This window comes from Amborella trichopoda, chromosome 13 (genome assembly GCF_054954075.1).
Source record: "Amborella trichopoda isolate Santa Cruz 75 chromosome 13, AtrichopodaSantaCruz75HAP2 v2.0, whole genome shotgun sequence".
NCBI lineage: Eukaryota > Viridiplantae > Streptophyta > Magnoliopsida > Amborellales > Amborellaceae > Amborella > Amborella trichopoda.
In genome coordinates, this window is record NC_142348.1 from 45399494 (window position 1) to 45421105 (window position 21612).

A 21612-nucleotide genomic window follows, 5' to 3' on the forward strand; every position below is an offset into this window, starting at 1 on the left:
CCCACCCAACTCTAATTCGATATGCAACATTTTCCTCAATCTCTCCATTTTCCTTGATTATGGACCCAAGAGATCGAAAGTGCACTCTTTTTTGTATTTCTTGGCCGTCAATCTTAACTATTTCCTCGTCTCTGCTCCTATTATTACTAAACTTGCATTCTATATACTTTGTCTACAGCTTTAGATTCTTAAGTATCCCTCCAAAGTTCTAATTTTGTGTTGACGTCCTCTCGGGTCCAATCGATCGAAACTATTTCATCAGTGAACAACAAGCACCACGGTACCTCATCTTATAGGTGTCTAGTAAGTCGTCCATAACTAAGATAAAGAGGTATGGGCTCAATGTTGTAGACCTATTGTCACTAAAAACTCACTCGTCTTTTCACTAGTTGTTCGAACACTAGTTAGCGCTCCCTCGTACATATCTCTCACCAAGTCGATGTAGTGTCTTGAGACTCCTTTCTTTTCCAACGCCCACCAAATCAAATCTCTAGGTACTCTATTATAAGCTTTCTCTAGATCAATAAATACCATGTGGAGGTCTTGTCCCTTGGCCCTAAACTTCTCAATCAATTGTTTAAGTAGAAAAATAGTCTCAATTGACCTCCTTAGCATAAATCCGAATTGATTTTTTGATACACTCGTTTCATAACTTGGCCATTGCTCAATCACTCCCTCTCACAGCTTCATAGTGTGGCTCATAAGTTTGATCCTTCGATAGTTCACACAATTCTGTACGTCTCTTTTGTCCTTGTAAATAGGTATCATAATACTTTTCCTTCATTCGTCATTTTCTTTGTTCTTAACACCTTACTAATCAGCTTGGTATGTCAGTCAATGTCAATCTCTCCCATGCACTTTCAGACCTCTATCGGAATAACATCTGGTCCTAAAGTCTTTCCTATCTTCATCATCTTCAAAACTTCTTTCACTTCCGATATCCTAATACCACAAATGTATCTATGGCCTCTACCCTCATTTATGCCAACGGTTCCTTCTACCACTATGTTCCCATTGTGTTCGACATTTAACAATTTTGTAAAATAAACTCTCCATCTTTCATTGACCTCTTCATCCCACACCAAGACCCTTTGATCCCCACTTAATGCATTTAATATGGTTTAAATTCCTATATTGTTTTTCTCTCATTTTTGCTAATTTGAAGACATTTTTTTCACTTTTTCTTGCTCTCAGTTTACTATATAAATTATCATATGCCTTAAGTTCAGCCTTAATTACTATTTGTTTAGTATTTTTTTGAGCCGTTTTATATTCTTCTAAGTTTTGATAATGTCTATTACATTGCCAATGCGGATTCGGCCGCCTAGGCACCGCCCAACAACAGGGTACCCTCACAATCCTCAAAAATATTAAAACCACAACCCCCCACCCCCCCCCTCCCCCTCCCCCTCCCCCTCCCCCCTTTGATATGAGTTAAATGAATATATAAGATGTCACTATGTTAGTTTTACAATAAGACTTTACTCATTAAGATATCATATAATTAAGAATTTAAGAATTAAGATATATGATATGGTATCATTAAGATGTTAGTTTCAAAACAATATGACTTAATATACTTTTACAATAAGACTTTAATGAATATATAAGATCTTAGTTTCACTTTAAGAATTAAGACTTAAATTCATTAAGATATCATATAAATACATAATCTATTATTTATCAAATAAAAATAATAATAATGGAATAATGACACATTGTACAAATGACACATTGTACAAAAAAGGAATCAACTATTCATAAAAGAATACAATAAAAGCTCAATGTCATCGTCCAAATGAGAAAAAATCAATTAATCACAAAACAAACCAATCTTTTACCTACAAACATGTAAATATATCGTAAGAGAAAGAAAGTAAAAGAAAATACACATAATTCACAACATAATATATTGCAGCAAAATAAAATCAAAACCCTCTTCCAAATATGATAATATTTTAAAAATATCAAAATCAAATCGATGTTGGTGCAAACCTCATCTATTGGGTCGTCAAAAGTTTTCAAAATCAACTATTAGAAGCTCCAAATCCACCCACAAACTATTGCGTTTATTTTAGGAAGAACTCGAAAAATAAAAAATTTATCATTTTTTGTTAAATCACAAAAGAGTGGTTTTTAGGGGGTTTTCTCAGCCTAAAGGTCACGGCTTTTGTTTTTGGGGTTTAGCATAACCCCCAAAACCCTTTTTCCCCAAAAAAATAAATTTTTTTACCCTCTCCAAAGTTTTTTTTCCGCCCGTCCGCAAAGTTTCACTAGGCAACGCCTAGGTGGACGCCCAGATAGTTGCCAAGGCAGCACCTTGCCCGCCTAGGCTCCCACCAAGAGACAGGGCGCATAGTGACCCCACTCAGATAGAGCCTGGGTGTTTTTTGAATTTTTTCGCCTAGGCAGTCGAGAAGCCGAATTTCCGAACAGTGCATAATCGTTTTTCATTAATCGCATTTAAACCTCATCACTCCACCACCAAGTTTCCTTATCAAAATTTCTTTTCCCTCAAAATTCTCCTAAAACTTCTTTTGCCACTTTCTTAATACAATCACTATCTCATTCCACATAACATTGACCTCATGTTCAGAATTCAATTTTTTTTCTTTAACTAATTTAACTCTAAATAAGTTTATTTTCTCATTTTTTAAATTCCACCACCTAGTTCTCGGACACCTAGTAATTTCATCCCATCTCTTCCATGTCTTTATGCAGACGTCCACAACCACAAGCCTATGTTGGGTAGTCAAACTCTCTCTTGAGATAACCTTACAATCTTTACATAATCGATCTATCTTTTTAACCAAGAAGAAGTCTATTTGGCGTTTATGTTATCCACTTTTATAGGTTATTAAATATTGTTTGCTACTGCTAGGTCATAGGCCATAGCAAAATCTATAATAGCCTCACCTATCTTATTTCTTTCACCAAACCTATATCCCCCATATACCCCTTCATATCCTCTACCATCCTCCCTACATGTCCATATAAATCCCCTCCTAAAAAGGTTCTCTCCATTTGATATGTTTGCACTAGTCCATCCATATCCTCCAAAAATTTACTCTTAATTCTATCATCTAGTTCTACTTGTGGTGCATAAGCACAAATTACATTAATTACCGCTTCCCCTAATACAAGTTTAATTAATAGGAGCTATCATCTACTCTCTTGACATTAACTACGTTGTCTTTTAAAATCTTTGTCTACTATTATGCCCTGCGTCATTTCGATTATTATCCTTTCCTGTGTTCCAAAGTTTATGCCTATATATTTCCTTAGCTTTTTCTCCTTTCTATATGTTTACTCTCCTTCGTCTCCTTGTATCCACTAACTCCATACTCTTACTTGTAATCATTCCTACGTTCCATGTAGCTAGGCTAATCCTGTTGTCTTGGACTAGCTTCTTTACCCGCACTCGTCCACACTGTCATGGGAATACCTACAAGAGCAAAGAGGTTGAAATGGATTTTGTATGAGCTTAAGAAAAAAAAATTTGTTACAACTTTACGTATTTTTCATCTCCTATTAGAAGGCAAGCAACCACCTTGGTGAATTTTGTGCCACTACGAATTTGCTTCGTGTTTAAGCTCTCAACGGGACCAATACTTTTCACTATTTGTTAGGCATATGAGCTACACTAAAACAAAAGATAACAACAAAAAAGACAGTTTAATTCTGATTTTGGCAAGCAATATATATAAGATTTTGACAAGCAATATATATATATATATATATATATATATATATATATATATATATATATATATATATATATATATATATATATATATATATATATATATATATATATATATATATATATATATATATCGTTCATAGCATAATGTGATACAACTATAACACAAACTAACACCATTGGCAAGGCACTCATATATAGAATGTGTCTCATATGCATGTCAAACCTTGGCATGTTGAGAACTATGTGCTAGGGAGCCATCTTGAAACTGATCACACTCTAGAGAATCATCTTCTAAGGAGAAATACACATCATCCGCGTGCAACTGCAAATCTGGGAGAACATGAAATTCTACTTCATAATACAAAAGAGACCTCAAAAGTTCAAAAAGAAAACATCAAAGTATAATTTAGTGTTATTTCTCATGTTATATTATCGAATAAAACATCCAGTTTATTTCAGCAGCAAAATTTTGCTCTCCAATAAGTCAAAGAGAAGCACCTAAGATCCAAACATTACCACCAGCTAGTTTAAGTCAAGCAGCAGATTTCCAATAAAATCATCAAATAAAGGGACTAGGAGGAAACCATCGGCTGGAATCAGAATGGAATGATTCCAACATAATCTCTCGAAGATTCCCTCTGGGAAGGTAGAGTAGAAATTAACATGATAGAATCAAGAAAAAATATAAATAAAAAGAAATTCAATTCAAATTAAATTACTAAAAAAAAAAGTAGTAGGTAGTAGGAATGAATGAATATGTTTCAATATGGACATAGGCAAAGGCCATGACAAAAATATTTTATGACAAAATACACATTTCTTTGTTAGATACTCCAAAATGTACTTTACAGAAGAGAAACCAGAACTAACCAAACTGAAAAGGTGAATGACTAATGAGATTCATCATAGCAATAAAAACTCAACAGTGCCCACTTGCACAAAAGTACTTCTAACACTACAACATCTAGACATGCAAGGATATTACTAGAATGAAGAACCACAGCTTACCACTTGTTCACCATAGAAATTAAATAATGTGGAAGAGTTAACAATATAAGACCACTAGTCCCGTACTTTTTCACCATAAATCTCTAAATAAACCCTAACAAACCTGCTCTATTAAGCAAACACCCTCACAAACTAGACTATTGAGTGTGAACAAAATGATGCAGAATAGGATGCCCATTATTTTTTAAATTCTTTTATTAAAAGTATTTTTGAGGTTTTTTGGGTTTATTTTAGGTTTGTTTTTTAATTTTAGGATTTTTAGGCTTTTTTAGTTTGGAAAAGTAATGAATCCTTATATTTATTTTATCAGGGATAAATATGTTATTGCAAATTTTATTAAAAAGGACTTCTAATACAATTAGAATTAGGATTTCTTGGGTTCGGAGTGAATTTTTTTATTATAAATAGGCGTTGCAGTAGGGTTTTTCTTTCAGAGTTGTTCTATTTCTTTTAAGAACGTTATTTCTTTGGAAATCTATTGAATCCGCAGAGCCATTGAAGCTAGACTTGCTAGCTTCCAATAATTTTCATTCAATACATGATTTTCCATGAGTTCTTTCCCATATCTTGTTATTCAAATTTGCATCATATGGTATCAGATCGAGCTCTTATCCCAAAGCTCTCGAGGAGGCACAGCAAGTTTGTGTGATGGCTACTAGAAGAGATGAAGAGATCGAGGTGGTCATGCTTGAGGTGGTGAGCACAGTCCGTAGAATGATATCAGTGACATAATACTGAGAAGGGCCGAAGTTGATCAAGAAGGCTCAAGAAATTGATGCACAAGGTGCATCAAAACCATAGTTGTTGGAAACGCCTGAGAACCCGAATCATTTCAGGAACCGGAATCGCAGAATCGCACCTGGCCAGAAGTTTCCCGTTGTAGGAATCATTGTTCGTACAATAGAAATCGTTGGGAACAAGATTCCTAATTTTCAGGAATCGAGTATCGAATGAAATAGGTCCAAGTTTCGTCCACATATGGAATCAAGATTCCCATCCCCCTAGGTTCAACACTCCAAGTGTCAAGATTCATTAATAAGCGGAATCGAGTTTCCATCATCTATGGAATCAAGTTTTCGACATATGCGGAATCGAGTTTCCATCATTTATGGAATCGTGATTCTAACATATTTAGAATCGAGTTTCCATCATCTATGAAATCATGTTTCTAACATATTTGGAATCAAGTTTCTGAACTATATGGATCAGAGATCCATGCTGGTTCGAGATTGAGAATTACAAAAGCGGAATAGTTTCCGTCATCACCTGATTCAAGTTTCTGACATATGTGGTACTTAGATATATCGTTGTGTAGAATCGTGATTCTTACATATTTGGAATCAAGTTTCTGAAGTATTGAAGGGGCGAGTTGGTCAGGTGTCACTGGGTAGACTTTTTAGACATTAGGAGTACTGTAATACCATTTAGGAAGTGTCAGGTGTCACTAGATTGTTTAGACATTAGAGGAGTTTGGGTTTTCTCAGGCTCAAGCCATGACAGTGTGTGGTATAGGGCCTATAGGCAGTGTCGTAGCTACAAGGCTGCATGTTGTGCATGAAGGAAAGCTGGTAGCATCGACATGTGTTAGTGTATCATCTAAGGGAGAACGTGGTTGGCAAAGCTGGCACTGGAACACTAACTCACCCTTCAAAAGAATGAACTATCAAATTTAAATATTTAGAGTTTTAAAGTACTAACTACTAAACATGACGGTGATGTCTTTTGCAGGTAATAAAGGCGGTTATAACTTAATAACTATCGGACCATTTGAAGTTTAGATGTTTTGGAATAGATTTTTTGGAACTAAGAGGACGTGGCCATGTGATCATTAAGAGTTACTTAGAGTTAAGAGTTAAGACTAAGTACTCCACATCTTTACCCTCATTAAAAAGCACACAGCTCGGTGCTTAAATATTCCACATCTTCAAGCTCATTATGACAGGGCAGATTACATTGTATGTTTGTTTTGCACTATGAGTTTTTCATAATAAATTTTATTTTTGAGATCGTTTATCTTTGAAGCCATTTTTTTTGTTTAGGAGAAGCAGTCCCTAGTTCCCACGACACCAAAGCATCAAATTTTTGGAGTTGGAGTTGGACTATATACAAGTTACAGGATGCAATTATCTTTTACTCATTTTATTCACAACTATTGACCAATAAAAAATCAAGTGTACTATGTTTGATTAAGTGTGGGACGTAATCCACTGAGAGATTTTAAGTCAAAGTCAAAAGACTCGGAACTTTAAAATAAGGGTGCGGTCTGCAGATAAATGCATCCTTAGCTGTAGAGTTCAGGTTGAAGCAAATCACCACATTCAAGTATTTCACCAACGTGTGGACTGCGCACTAAGACAAGCGAACACTATTGCTTACCGGAGGCCTTCCTTTTACCGAAGATAGTGTGATTGTCAATGTGATATTGGGTTCCCCCATAACGATTGGTGTTCTTGCGCCAAAATGGTGGGACCAGCATATGTGGTTCTTGTGACTCTATTTACTAGAGGTTTAGTCCGAGACAATCTGAGACTGAGAATGAAACCCATTATTGTTATTTTCTGTTTTTCTTTGCTTTTTATGTGTTTTTGGTTTCTCCCTCCATGAAAGCAAGTCAGCAAAAGAGAGAGAAAGTCCATTAAGAGAGAGAGAGAGAGAGAGAGGATATAAAAAAAAATGGACGAGGCATAGCATGGGAGTGAGAGAGAAAGAAGGGCGAGGGGTGGAGAGAGAGAGTAGAGGGAGACTAGCCAGCTGTGGGGGATGAGGGAAAGAGAGAGTACAAAGAGACGGTTGCTAAGAATTAACATAAGAAAAAAATTTCACCAAATGCTCCGAGCAAATACATGGTAGACGACCCATGAAAAAATAAGGAAAGTGGGTACAAGTAAAACTTTCAAGCAAGACAACTCAATACAAAATTTCATTAACAACTGCTTACTGAAATGAAATGAAATGAGCAAATACATGCAGAGCTCTGAATAAAGTTAAGATAGATGACCCATGAAAGAAAGGAAAGTGAGTTCCTAAAAAACTAAAGGAAAATAGAAAAAACAAAACTAGATAACAGAGAAGGAATTATGTGCTTCATATAAAAAAAGAGTAGTGATCCTATAGGACCCTGCCACAAATAGTGGTGTGAACCGTCCATCTTAAGTCAAATCATAATATAAAATTTAGCACGTTAACTTCATTTTTTTTCTTTCCCCCCATAAAACTTCAGTCCACCATACAACCTGTCCCTGTAGAAGCTTTTTTTTTTTTTACTTTTGGAGAGAGACAAAGTGCGTAAAGCATCACAAGAATCATCCCCTTGGAAGACCGAAATGGGGAAGAAGACATCTCGCTAGTTTCTCTCTCCTTAACCCCTACGACCAGTTCCTTACATTCAAGAAAACAACCAATAACCTGCCAACGCACAAATTGCTCTATTGGCCAGCAATTTACTTGCAGAAGAAAACCAGCTAATGATGGATTCTACAAATCCAGTGAAAACAACCGTTCCCTCTGAATTTCAAGTTCAATTTGTTTCCAATTAATATCAAAGAGTAACATCAGTAGAGAACAAGACGGAACAGAAGAACTGATAGACAATTCATTGCTTCCTCTCCTTAATGAGAATGAATCCTTTAAAGCAAAGATTGATGGTTTTTCTGAGTCCATGAATTTCCGAAGGAGTTTGTGAGGGCTGTGATAGTCCCAAATCAAGTTATTTTTTTTTGTTGATAAAAAATTAATTTTTTTTGATAAAAAGTCCCTAATCAAGTTTTTCTTCTGCAACTTTGGATGGAGGTGAACTGCAAATTCCAGTCAATGTTGCAAGAAAATCTCTACATAATTGAGGGCATTTTGCCGAAGCATCATTCAAATGGAGAGGGAAACAGTTTTCAAGCAAAGGAGAATGAAAAGAAATCTGCTAAATACATAGATAACAGACCACCAAACCACGTGCAAACAATCAAAGAGTCCAAGTTCCACCATCAAGGAAAGCAATGAAAGGCATGAGGATCACAGATGCACATTCCAAAGGAGTAAAAGATGGAGACCAGAAGAAATGGCAGAAAAAGATCACATAAATAAAGAGCCACAGGAAGGGCTCAAAGGAAGTATGATATAGGTTAGAAATAGCCATTTGACACAGGGAGCTATCAAAGGCAAATGAGTTGCAAAGAGCAAGGCAGTGGTGAAGAGGACAATGAAAGCAGAAGAAAACTTCAGAGAATCAATGGTGGAGATGATCTCTGAGAATGGGATTGGAAGTCCAAAAGAGTATGGGATTGGAAGTCCAGAAGAGCATGAGGAACTGCTAGCCTCATATACATACATGAGCTAATCTCCTACCCTTTTTACAAATCAAAAACCACCCCCCTAAAAAACAGACACTAAAAACTGCCATTAAACCCTAGCTTTCTGCGACAAAGGGCAAAATTCAGGGCTAGTCCTATTCCTTTTACAAATCACATCAGAACCCATTTCATTGCAAAGCCTCAGAGCTTCGTCGAGACTGAGATTCTCGATTTTCCGTTCGTTTTTGTCTAAAATCAGCAATGGCTGCTTGAAAAAAACCCACCTCACATGGAAACACCATACTGCCATTGAAGTCGAAGCCGTATTTTTTATAAGCTCTCTGTAAAATGGGTCAGAAAACTGGCAGGTTAATGTATTTTGCCATATGGCGAGAGGCAAGAGACAAAGCGGGGGAGAGAGGACAGAGGTCGTGAGGGAGAGGGATATGTTGATGGAGAGAGAGAGAGAGATGCAAGGGAGCTGTAAAGAGGGGATGAGAGAGAGAGATTGTAAGGGATAGGTTGTATGGGGACTGCAGGTTTTATGAGTTCAGGGCTTCGAGCAAGAAGGAGAGAGACGTTTTCCTAATGGAGCTTTGGGAGAGAGGAAGAGGGTGATAGGGAAGAGGCCATGGTACACCATAGATTCAATAGTGATCCACGTGGTAGGTTCATAAGCCATCCACATAAAGAGAGAGCGAGGGGGGAGAGGGAGAGGGAGAAAATGAGTGTGAATTGATATTTGGGAGATTGTATACGAGTGCAAGATATGTATAATATTCTATGAGATTTTTGCATTAAAAACTTAATAATGACCAATGGATTTTTTCGATTTTACCCTTAGTGATATTTTACCCTTACCGACATAGGCGATTATGTTGGGTAAATATATTTGAACATTGTATTAACGAAGACTTGTACATAACCTTTATACTCAAGATCACTAATATGTTTTTATTGTCATCCACGTGTAATTTATAAAATTGCCATGCCACAGATATATTGACGGCCATGGGTCCACCCAAAATCAATAGTCCCTATGGTGAGGTAACGGACCATGGATAATGATCCATAACAACTAAACTCGAGCTTAGTTCTTCAATCCAATAACCTAATTCACACTTTCACACTTTTGAAAAGTGGGATAATGATGAGCATTTATTGTGTTGTCGTACCACCCAAAATAGTAATCCTAAATGAACCGTTGATAATAACCCATAACCCATAGTTAATAATAACAAATTCGATAATATACCATAATAATAACCAACTCGAGGGTGACGTGTTGTTGTACCACTGAGTTTGCTGATGGTCACCGGGTCCACCTAAAATTGTAGTCCCTACGGCGAGTGGTGAACCAATGATAATAATTCATAAAGCTTGGGTTTTATATGTTCAATGTCAACCCAATAAGCTTCTAAAGGTGGGGAAATATTGAGCATTTAATGAGTTAAATGCTCATGATGACGTGTTTCTATGCCATCGAATTTTTTGATGGCATGAATAGTCCCTACGTTGAGAGTGACAACGGACTATTAATAGTAATCCATTAACCATACTGGAGCTTGCCATTTTTAGGCTTCAACCTTTTAAGTTATGAGAATGAGGAGAAAAGGTTGTGAAAATGAGGAGGCATCATAAGTTCATAGTGACGTGGTGCCTTAGTACCATCATTGTATGTGAGAATGTACTTCACGTGCTCATTTCCCTACCCTAGTACTTTAATTCACAAAATTCCATTACAGGTGTCTCTCTCTCCCGCCCTATGGTTTTTTTTTGTTTTTATAAAATGGGAAGTTAGATGGTATCTCTATCCCATGCTAGTTTCTATTTAATATTCAAATGTTAAGGTTAACCATGTTGGGCCCTACAAGTTCTTTACAAATTCACGTACACATTTTAAATAAACATCATACAAAATATTTATATTTTTATATTATATACTTATATTATATTAAATATTATATTAAATATTATATTAAATATTATATATCGTATATATTTATTATATAAATATTATATTATATATAATAAATATTTATATTATTTGTATTATATAATAATATACTATATAAATATCTTATATATAATATAATTATTATTTATAATATATATTTATAAATAATAATTATATTATTATATAAAGGTAGTCTGCTAGCTCCCTTACCGACCTAAAGTGTGTACAATAGACAATGGGAATATGACACACTAATTACAGTCTACTGATATCATGTCCCATACACCAGGGTGACATTGCATCAAAAAGAAGGTACTGTGGACTATGGGGTGGACCATACAGCATGACGACTTCTTAAACCAAATATGGGTCATGTGCCTTGGACACCCTTGGATAAAGTGTGGTCAGTACTCCATAGTCCATACCTTAGATGCCAATGGGAACTACTTATTTGCAATGAAATAACAATAATGGATTCTTCTCATTAGGGTACGTAGTCAAGGTGCTAAGGGACCATGGAATGTAAAGGTAGTCTGCTAGCTCCCTTACAAACCTAAAATGTGTACAAATATGACACTCTAACTACATTATATTGGTATCATGTCCCATACACCAAGGTGAATCGCATCAAAGAGAAGGTACTGGGACAATGGGGTGGACCATACAACATGATGACTTCCTAAACCAAGTATAAGTCATGTGCCTTGGACACCCTTGAATAGAGTGGGGTCAGTACTCCATAGTCCATACTTTAGATGCCAATGGGAACTACTTACCTGCAATAATATAACAATAATGGATTCTTCTCATTAGGGTATGCAGTCAATGTGCTCTACACTGTAGTAAGGGACCATGGAATGTAAAGGTAGTCCGCTAGCTCCCTTAAAGACCTAAAGTGTGTACAATAGCCGACGGGAAATATGACACTCTAATTACAATCAAATGGTATAATGTCCCATACACTAAGGTGACATCGCATCAAGTAGAAGTTACTGTGGACTATGGGGTTGACCATACAGCATGACCACTTCCCAAACCAAGTATAGGTCATGTGCCGTTTGGACACCCTTGGATAGAGTGCGATTAGTACTCCATAGTCCATAGTCCATATCTTAGATGCCAATGGGAACTACTTATCTGCAATAAAATAACAATATTGGATTCTTCTCATTAGGGTATGCAGTCAAGGTGCTCTACATGGTAGTAAGGGACCATGGAATGTAAAGGTAGTCCGCAAGCTCCATTACAATGGGAACTACTTATCTGCAATAAAATATATAAATGGGAACTACATATCTGCAATAAAATATATAAAGGTCATATATTAATATATAATATAAAAAAACGTTTCCACATATGTATAGAATCAAGATTCCGAAATAAAGGAATTGAGTTTCGTTGGTTCCAAAAAAAGTTTTTGTGGAGTTTCCTTAACAGAAACACAAAAATGGCTTTTCGAACCGGAATTGCGAGGTCCGAGGAGAGTTTCCGATAACTATGGTCAAAACTGTTAAGATCGATGTTCGGTTGTTCATGATAATAGCATATTTGAATCCCATCGTAGTGATAGGTCAGGATTAGTGAAACTAATCCAAATCAACTAGGGGAGAGGTAATCTTGTTGCCTGTGAAGATAGTTTGGATAGTGATCTTGAGAAGACCAACTACACAAAATCCATATTTTTATCAAGTTGTTTCCAAAACCGATGAAATTATAGGTTGATGGGATTCTATCATTCTTTAACAAATGCTCAAACAAGGATCTTAATTTCTTCAAGAGTACAGGCAATGGTGATGATGGAGGTGAAGAAGTTGGCTATCCTATTTTCGATAGAGAAGGAGATTTGGGGCTTGAGGAGTCCAGGGTTTCATATGTCACTAGGTTGTCTAATAAAGATGAGGTTGACAGGTTTTCGAGTTCGGTTCGGGCTCCTAATGTTGTTGATGTTGAGGGTGATAAGAGGTTTTCAGATCCCTATCTCTAGATGAAATCTACAACAATTTTCAATTGGGCTCAAGTCCTTTGGCTTCAATGAACATTGTTATCGATTCTAAAATCGAGGTCACAGTTCGAGAATTCTTAGGTTTTCATCAAAAAAAGCATCTAAGCACCAGAAAAATCAATCCTAAAGTTTTTGTGCGTTTGCCAGTTTCAAATGCATAATTCTCAATGCAAGATCTAGGGTAGTTGAATTTGTTGACATTGTTACAATTCTTCAATACAAGATCCATTTCTTGGAAATTTCTCCCTACCAAGTATACTTTTAAGGCAAGACGAGAAGGATAATGATGGTGAAGATTGTGGATTAGATGTGAGATTCATCATAGAACACTTCAAAACTCGAGGACATTCATCATAGAACACTTCAAAACTCGAGGACAAATTTTCTGCAACCAAGGGAGTTTGGCGGAAGATAAGATGCCCCTTATTTTTTAATTTCTTCTATTAAATTTTATTTTTTTGGCTCTTAGTTAATTTTTAGTGTTTTTTAGGATTTTTATGTTTGTGAGGAATTTCAAGGTTTTCTTTTCAATTTTTAGGATTTGAGGGGCAGTATCCAAAAATTGTATTTTATAAGGGGTAAAAATGTTATAACAATTGTTTTGATTAGGAATTCTAAATCAGTTAGAATTAGGATTTCTTAGGTTCGAAGTAATTTATTTTATTATAAAATAAGTGTTGCATTAAGGCTTTTCTTCCAAGGTTGTATTATTTCATTCAATGACTATCCATAGAATGAGTGTAGCTAAGATGAGAATATTGAAATAGATGAGTGTCAAGACAAGAAAGGATAAAATTCAGAATGAATAAATCTGAGGAAACGTAAGGGTGGCTCCAATAGGCGATAAGATGCGGGAAAGTAGACTTCGTGGTCTGGCCATATACAGCATCAACCTAGAACTGAACCAGTTAGGAGAGGAAATTTAGTTCAAGTAGAAGGCTCTAAAAGGGTAAGGTGAGAGCCTAGAACGACATAGATGAAAGTAGTGAGAAGAGATATGGTGACTTATGGTCTCCATGAGGATATGGCCCTTGATAGAGCGGAGTGGCGGAAAAAGGTTTGTGTAGCTGACTGCAAATAGTTGGGATAAGGTTTGGATGAGGATGATGATTGAATTCGCAAAGCCATTGAAGCTAAGATTGTTAACTACCATTAATTTTTAGTCAATACATTATTTTCCTTGAGTTCTTTCATGTTATTCAAATTTGCATTGGATAAGGGTTGGCGATCATCCACAACTCTGACCAAAACCTCATGGGCCACATTGGGATTTCATAAACAAATTATGGGGGTATTCTCCATTATATAATGCCTCAGCCACCCTCCCAACCTAACCTCCCCAGCATGTACAAGAGAAAGCCCAATCAACATAGTGCAGACTTAAACAAGTCCCACCTTATACACCCAACAGACTTTGAAACCCTGGATTTTATGGTTTATAGAATTATGAGCCCACCCTGTTCAGATGCGATGGAAAGATAGCACAACACAAATGAAGTCTATCTGTCCAACTAACATAACCAACTTTAGAACAAACATTGTAGGATTAATTTCATACCTAAACAAGTATCGCATTGTTCTACCCTAAATCATGGAGTAATGGAGAACTTCCCAGGGAAATTAAAAGAAAAAGAAAAAATAAACAATAGTTATCCATCATGTTCAATCATCAAATAGAAGTTCAAAACCTATTTCATTCTCCTTCCCTATTCAAACAAATGATTACACAACACTAAATCCAAATGCAAAGAGCATCTAAGAACCATGTTCCAATAAACATAAGTTGAGCATAAGCACTCAGAAATAGTGTACAGAATTATGGCATATTTAATATTATTCCCTTCAAATTGATGCATTGTTGTTTCTTTCAAAAAATGTGGTATGTGCATACCTCTGTGAGTGTGTGTGTGTGTGTGTGTGTGTGTGTGTGTGTGTGTGAGAGAGAGAGAGAGAGAGATCAATTTCCAGCAACTTATAAGCATCAATTTCTAGATGAACCCAAATTGGGTTTGTGTACTGAATCATTGTTTTCAAGTTTTCTGTTTCTTCTACCAGCTACAATCATAACAACATACACAACTTCAGAGAGAGAGAGAGGAAAACGATGCTTACATGCAGGGTTGAGCTTCGAAGGCAACGCTGAGGAATCCAACCTTAGGAACAGAGAAACACTGGCTTTATCATACAGCAATGCCCGAACCCTAAGTTGAAGCTGGAGCTGTGCCCTAGATCTATACTCGTTTGTAGTCATGAAGCTATCCCAAGAAGATGGGGAACCCAGAAATGGCAAGAAATTTACGTAAGTTGTTTTTCCAAGCCATTGACGCCAAACCCCACAACTGTCAAGCTTCTTCGCCAATTCATAACCCCTACCATCATTCCCCATCAAAGCCATGAAACCGAACCGGAAATATGCTCTATCAGAAACCACTTTGACCTATATTTTGCAAGAGTGAGCGGATTCTCCGAATTCTAGGGGTTCTCTTTTTCGGATAAATTTCAGTGGTTTCTCTCTCCGGGCAGCAGCGTCTCATCTCTTCTCTCTCTAATTTCTCTCTTAAAACCACCATTTTGCACTTCCCCGACTTCAAATCTCTCTCTCTCTCCCTCTCTAAACTTGAGAGCAGAGAAATTGAGTAAGAGCTTATTTTGATCGATGACTATAAAAGATACGTTCGTTGCAGTCATCACCGTCTAGATGATGGATTGACCGTGATGTAGATAGAGTGAGAACAGTCAAATAGGGAAAGCTCATTGTCTCTTGCTGTGAAATAGGAGAAAAGCGTATTCTGATCCACGGAATCACAAAATCGTATCATGCGTCCTCACCATTCAAAGAATGGATGAACTGTGATGGAGAGAGGATGAGAACCACCTCAAAATGAAGCCATCCAAGCAGCATCAAGAAGCTCTTGAGTGATCCAAGTGGTATGTTCCCCATCCGACTTAGGCTCGGCCCGATCTCCGCTGCCTGATCCTTAAAAACTAGACCTTGGGCCATTCCTGAGGGCCAAGCTTGAGCCTTTAGGCCAGACCTCGGACGAGGTCACAAACAAGCTAGCCCAGCTAGGCTCTTCCCTCCACCCCTCTCCTTCCCCACCCATCCCATTTTTCACTTTTAAGTCTTTTGAGTCTAATCACTTTGGCCCGAATTCAAGCTTGGGGCCAAGGCCTGGCTAGGGTTGACCTGACCGGGTTGAGGCACGGTTCGTTGCCAGCCCTATCATAATCCATAACCCTTGTATCACATTTGAGCATCACTACATGGAATATTTTGAAAAAAAAATAAAAATCACAAAATTCACCCAATAATATAAACTTCTCATTCTTATCCTAAATGAAACCCCATCAGAACCATGGTTGCTCTCTGCAAAATAGTGGCTAACAGTGATAACATTGAGGGTGGGCGAATTTGGGTGCTAGTGAAAGAGACATTAATTCATCTTTAATAGCTTCTACCCTTTATACATTCAATCTACAAAACAACCAAATTAATGGAACAACTAAATAAGACTCAAACTGTAGTCTTTTAGTCTTATGAAAGCACTAAAAAAATTATCATGGGGAAACAATCAAGCAGGAGGTGCATCCATTCTTCAAAAGCTAGATAGAATATTGATCTCGACCTGGTGACTATAATGTTTTCCTAATCCTAAAAGCTCTAGACTACCTAGATCTAACCAAGACTAAAAACTGCTCTTAGCCCACAGCCTCATTTAACTCGAGATTGACCAAAATATCTAGGGAAAGGATTACAATGAGACCATTTAATTTTAGTTCAAGGTGGTCACAATTAATCTTGACCATTGGATTAAAATTCAGTAGCTGCAATTATTCTATTGATCAAGCTCAGAGTTCAACAAAAAATTTCTTGATGTTTATGACACCAAGCTTTCAAATTTCACATCAAATGGCCATAAGTAATTGTGAGCTCCATGTATCAGAGGTTAAGGGTCTCATTGTATACCAATATATAGATGGGAAAGCTTTCTATGGTCCCCCTACAACATAGAAGTTCTATCGTCCCCCTTATCCAACCGTCCATTTTTGAATGGAGGGCTAAGATTGCCCCAATCACAATGTCATGTCTCTACACTTCTTTATTTTTAATTGTTTTCTATAAAATGTTTTGACACCAAATTTTGGACGTCCATTCCTCTATTAAACTCGCACTAACGAAAAATATAAAAAATATATTTTCAGTAAAATAAAATGACTAAAATATCCCTGAAAGTTTCAAGAAGTATTTTGGTCATTGTTTTTTATCAAAAAATTAATGTTAATATTTTTTATAGGTGTGCCCCAATGAGAAGATGGCACGTACCAAATTTCATATTCAGAAAAATTATATTAAAAAAACTAAAAATAAAATATTTTGAAACGTCAGATCTAAGATCAAACGGTGAGTGGCTCTCTTGATTAAATATGGCCGGCTAGATGGTAGGGGGAGGACAAAACTTCTATGTTGTAGGGAGAACATAGAAAGCTTTCTCTGTATAGATTGGGGTTCAAAACCTTTCAAATTGTTCAATATGCGGTCCCATCATATAGATTATAATATTATTGTCAAAATTTGTAGGGTAGAGAAAACAATAAATAAAGATTGTATGATGCCTAGAGTTCAAACCAAGCTTAAGAATATTAAAAAAATATATATCCTCGAAAAGTGGAATCCTTAGGTACTTGGTGCAGTTCACCTGGCAGTTAAGAAATTTCAGTGGAAATATGCAAGAAACATTTAAGTCACAACCTTTTGTTGCATCAAAAGTTAGGGTTAACTTGGTTGATCCAATACGGCTCTTGCTCCAAAATCTCTATATATATATATATATATTGAAATATATATATTGAAGATCCCGCCCATAGCACCATCGCCATCCATTTTTTTTGGAACCTTATGGCGGTCGAAAAATCAACGGAAACCGCCATTGACCACGTGCCGTCCATTGCAATTTCGTTCAATAAACTGCCATAGACATAGCAAGTCCATGACGGTGGCAAACTCTATTCATTTCTGCCTAAAGTCATTTTTTAGCTTTTTCGTATATATATACAAAATGCAGAGATTAGCCCACTAGCTCATATCAACATATGAGCCTAACGGCCTAGATTGAATCTGGGTCGATTTGACGGTCACGATCTTATTTCATATTTTAATTTTAATTTAATTTTAATTTTTAAGAATCCAAATCACTTGAAATTTTAGGAAATCTAATAAAAATATCAAAAAAAATATATTTCAATAAATAAATTAACCAAAGTATCTATGAAAAATTTTGGAAGCATTTTGATCAATTTATTTTTTGTGAATTATTTTTTAAATATTTCTATTAGGTGTGCCTTGATGAGAAAATGGACGTCTAAAATTTAAACTTTTTTAGATTTGTAGAAAATAAAATAAAATTTAAACACAAAATGAGGTAGTGACCATTAGATCGGTTCAAATTCAATCTGGGCCATTGGGATTATATGTTGTTGATATGAGCTAGTGGGCTAATATCAGCATTTTTCTATATATATATATATATATATATATATATATATATATATATATATATATATATATATATATATATATATATGTGAAAGATACTACAAAACGCCTATAGACGAAAATGAACAGTGATTTCGCCTACCCTCATCACCATCCAAACTTCATCACATGGTCATAGTCTTTTAGTAGTGTTTCATTTTTATTTTATTTTTTTACTAATATGTACATCTTAGTGAGGCGTATATAATAAAACTATAAAAAAATAATTCATAAAATATAAATAGACCAAAATACCCTTATAAAGCTTTGATGAGTATTTTGGTCAATTTATATTTTACAAATTATTTTTTTCATATTTTTATTAGGTGCACCTCACTAATATGTACACACGCTCTAAATTTCAAGTAATTTAGATTTGTAGAAACAAAAAGAAAATTGAAATGCTACCATACAACTGTGATCGTTCAATGAAGTTTGGATGGTCATGAGGGTTGGCGAAATCACTATTCATTTTTGCCTGTAAGTGTTGGGAAGAGTTTACCTGTAAGGGTAGGCGAAATCACTATTCAGTACGCCCACTAGTTGACTGCTATAGTAAACGTTAATGGCTCCTATTGAATCTGGGCCGATCTGACAATCACGACCTCTTTTCGTGTTTGAACTTTAATTTTTTTTCTATAAATCCAAATCACTTTAAATTTTATGTGCATGTTCTTCTCATCAAGGTGCACCTAATAAAAATATAAAAAAAAATAATCCACAAAAACAAATGATCAAAATACCCTGAAATTTTATAGGGGTATTTTAGTCATTTTTTTCATGTAAAATTTTTTTTTATATTTTTCAAAGATTCATCTATTTTTTATGTACACATGCTCCAAATTTCAGATCATTCCGATTTGTAAAAAAAAATTAAAATTCAAATACCATCGGACATCTAAGATCATCAGATCGACCCAGATTCAATATAGGCCGTTGGTGTTTACTGCAGCAGTACGCTATTGGGCTACAGGATCTTTTCCCATATATATATATATATATATATATATATATATATATATATATATATATATATATATATATATATATATATATATATATAGAGAGAGAGAGAGAGAGAGAGAGAGAGAGAGAGAGAGAGAGAGCTCATACCAGCCCATGCCCTGATGGAACATTGTAAGCTCAACGGTATAGATTGAATCTGGGCCGATCAAATTTATCATAGTTATATTTCGTAATTGAATTTTAATTTTTTTTTCTACAAATCTAAATCACTTGAATTTGAAGTGTATATTTTTTAAAAGAAATAGAATCTAATAAAAATATAAAAAAATAATTTGTATTAAATAAATTGATCAAAATCCCCCTGAAACTTTTCAAAGGTATTTTGGTCACATTTTATTTTTCAAATTATTTATTTTTTTATCATGGGCTGACTGCTACAATGTCAGCCAACAGCTCATATTGAATTTGGGCCGATCTGACGGGTCACGATCTCATTTCATATTTGAATTTTCATTTTATTTCTAGAAATCTAAATCACTTAAAATTTTAGGTGTTCATTATTCTCATCAAGGTACACCTAATAAATCCCCTCGACCTGATGATTTATCTCTTGTAACTCTTTTAAAAATAATTCCGTATTATGACAACCAATAATACAATATATAAATTCAACCTTCATCACCCTTATCCTGAAGAAAAACGACTTCTCTCAATGACAACGACTCCTCTCAATGACCAACTTTAGGCTTATTAGTAACTGCTATGTCATCTATAAGGTGATTAAGAAAATCACCTTAACATCATCATTAGCCCCAACCAGTGTTTTCTTCCAAGGAGATGTATCTTCAAACAAGCATTAACTAGGCATGAACTTATTTTATGGCATGGCTAAAAACAAAAAAGAAATCAGATTTTGTCTTAATTGACCTCGACAATGTTTTCGATAAAACCAATTGAGAGTTGTTGTGGGGGTATTGACCCTTGATCAAGCTTTCAACAAGCGACTAGTTGGACCAATAATAGTAAGTATATAAAGAGGAGATCAACCATTCGTTCTCCAAAGTATATTCTAATAAGGACTACCCTAGTGCTGGATGATTACAGGTTATAGACTCTATGCAGGCATAATGGGGGTATTGACAATAGATCAAATCCTTAGCAATTAGTAGGGTCGATAACTATATTTATGATTAGTCAAACCAAAAGCATGTAAGACCCTATATAACTTATAAGCCTAATATGGTCAAGCAAACTTTGCAAATTTAAGCCCTACATAAGAATTTTGGGGGTAGAGGCCAAAGTCCATCTCCTAACCTTCTGATTACGTGGACTAGGAATCACCTACCAACTACCCCTAACCCAAGGGATAACTTATGCCCCCTGCATATTGTTGGATACGGTGCACCATGTGACATTGCAAAACAGGTAGAAGACCTTGTGACCCTCTGTCGTTGTATAATTCAAGTTAAGGACATGCTAGACAAGAAGGCCGCAAGAAGGTAGATCGTGCAACGCTTCGATAAATTACTAGCTACCATTAATAATTTGTTAGTTGTCTTCACGCTCTTAGGAAGGACTTTTTCCTTCCTTATGGTTGTAACCACCCTTTTTATTTTGGGGGACCTTTTTTTGTTAAGCAATTTCTTGTTAGCAATCCCTTCTATTTAGGGATTTCCTTCTTGTATATGTACGCCCTCTTGGGTAATTGTAAAGGTGATAATTCAAAATTCAGCAATTCACCATTTTACATGGCAACATAGCGTTGGGCAACTTTATTTTAATTTTTTCTACCTGCGCAGTCTCGTTGGTCTCTTTCTATGTTTTTGTTTTTGTTCATCACGTCAAATGGCTTCCACTGACGCCTCTTCTCTCCCATCCACCGATCCACCAAGGGTTTCTACTGACCCCTTCTCTCTCCCAGCCACCGATCCATCAAGCCCTCTCTACCTTTCCACCCATGAAAACCCTGGCAACATTTTGGTTTCTCAACCTTTAACAGACCAAAACTATCCAACTTGGAGCCGCGCCATGAGCACAGCTCTTAGCACAAAAAACAAAGCCATATTTGTGGATGGAACTATTGAGATTCCTTCTTCCTCCTCTCCTCAATACCACTCTTGGAAACGCTACAACGATATGGTCCGTTCATGGCTTCTT

General features: G+C 35.9%; 1 protein-coding gene across 1 annotated transcript in view; it reads right to left on the reverse strand.

Annotated features, from left to right (window-relative positions):
• Positions 1 to 15906, reverse strand: part of LOC18442625 (transcription initiation factor TFIID subunit) — a 47040-nt gene extending 31134 nt beyond the window's left edge. The window contains exons 1-2 of the mRNA XM_088855866.1: positions 15069 to 15906; positions 3930 to 4036 (exon numbers count right to left, since the gene is read on the reverse strand). Coding sequence (XP_088711992.1) covers positions 3930 to 4036; positions 15069 to 15351 — 390 coding nt within the window. The 5' untranslated portion in view covers positions 15352 to 15906. The remainder of the gene's footprint in view (positions 1 to 3929; positions 4037 to 15068) is intronic.
• Positions 15907 to 21612: the final 5706 nt, after the last annotated feature.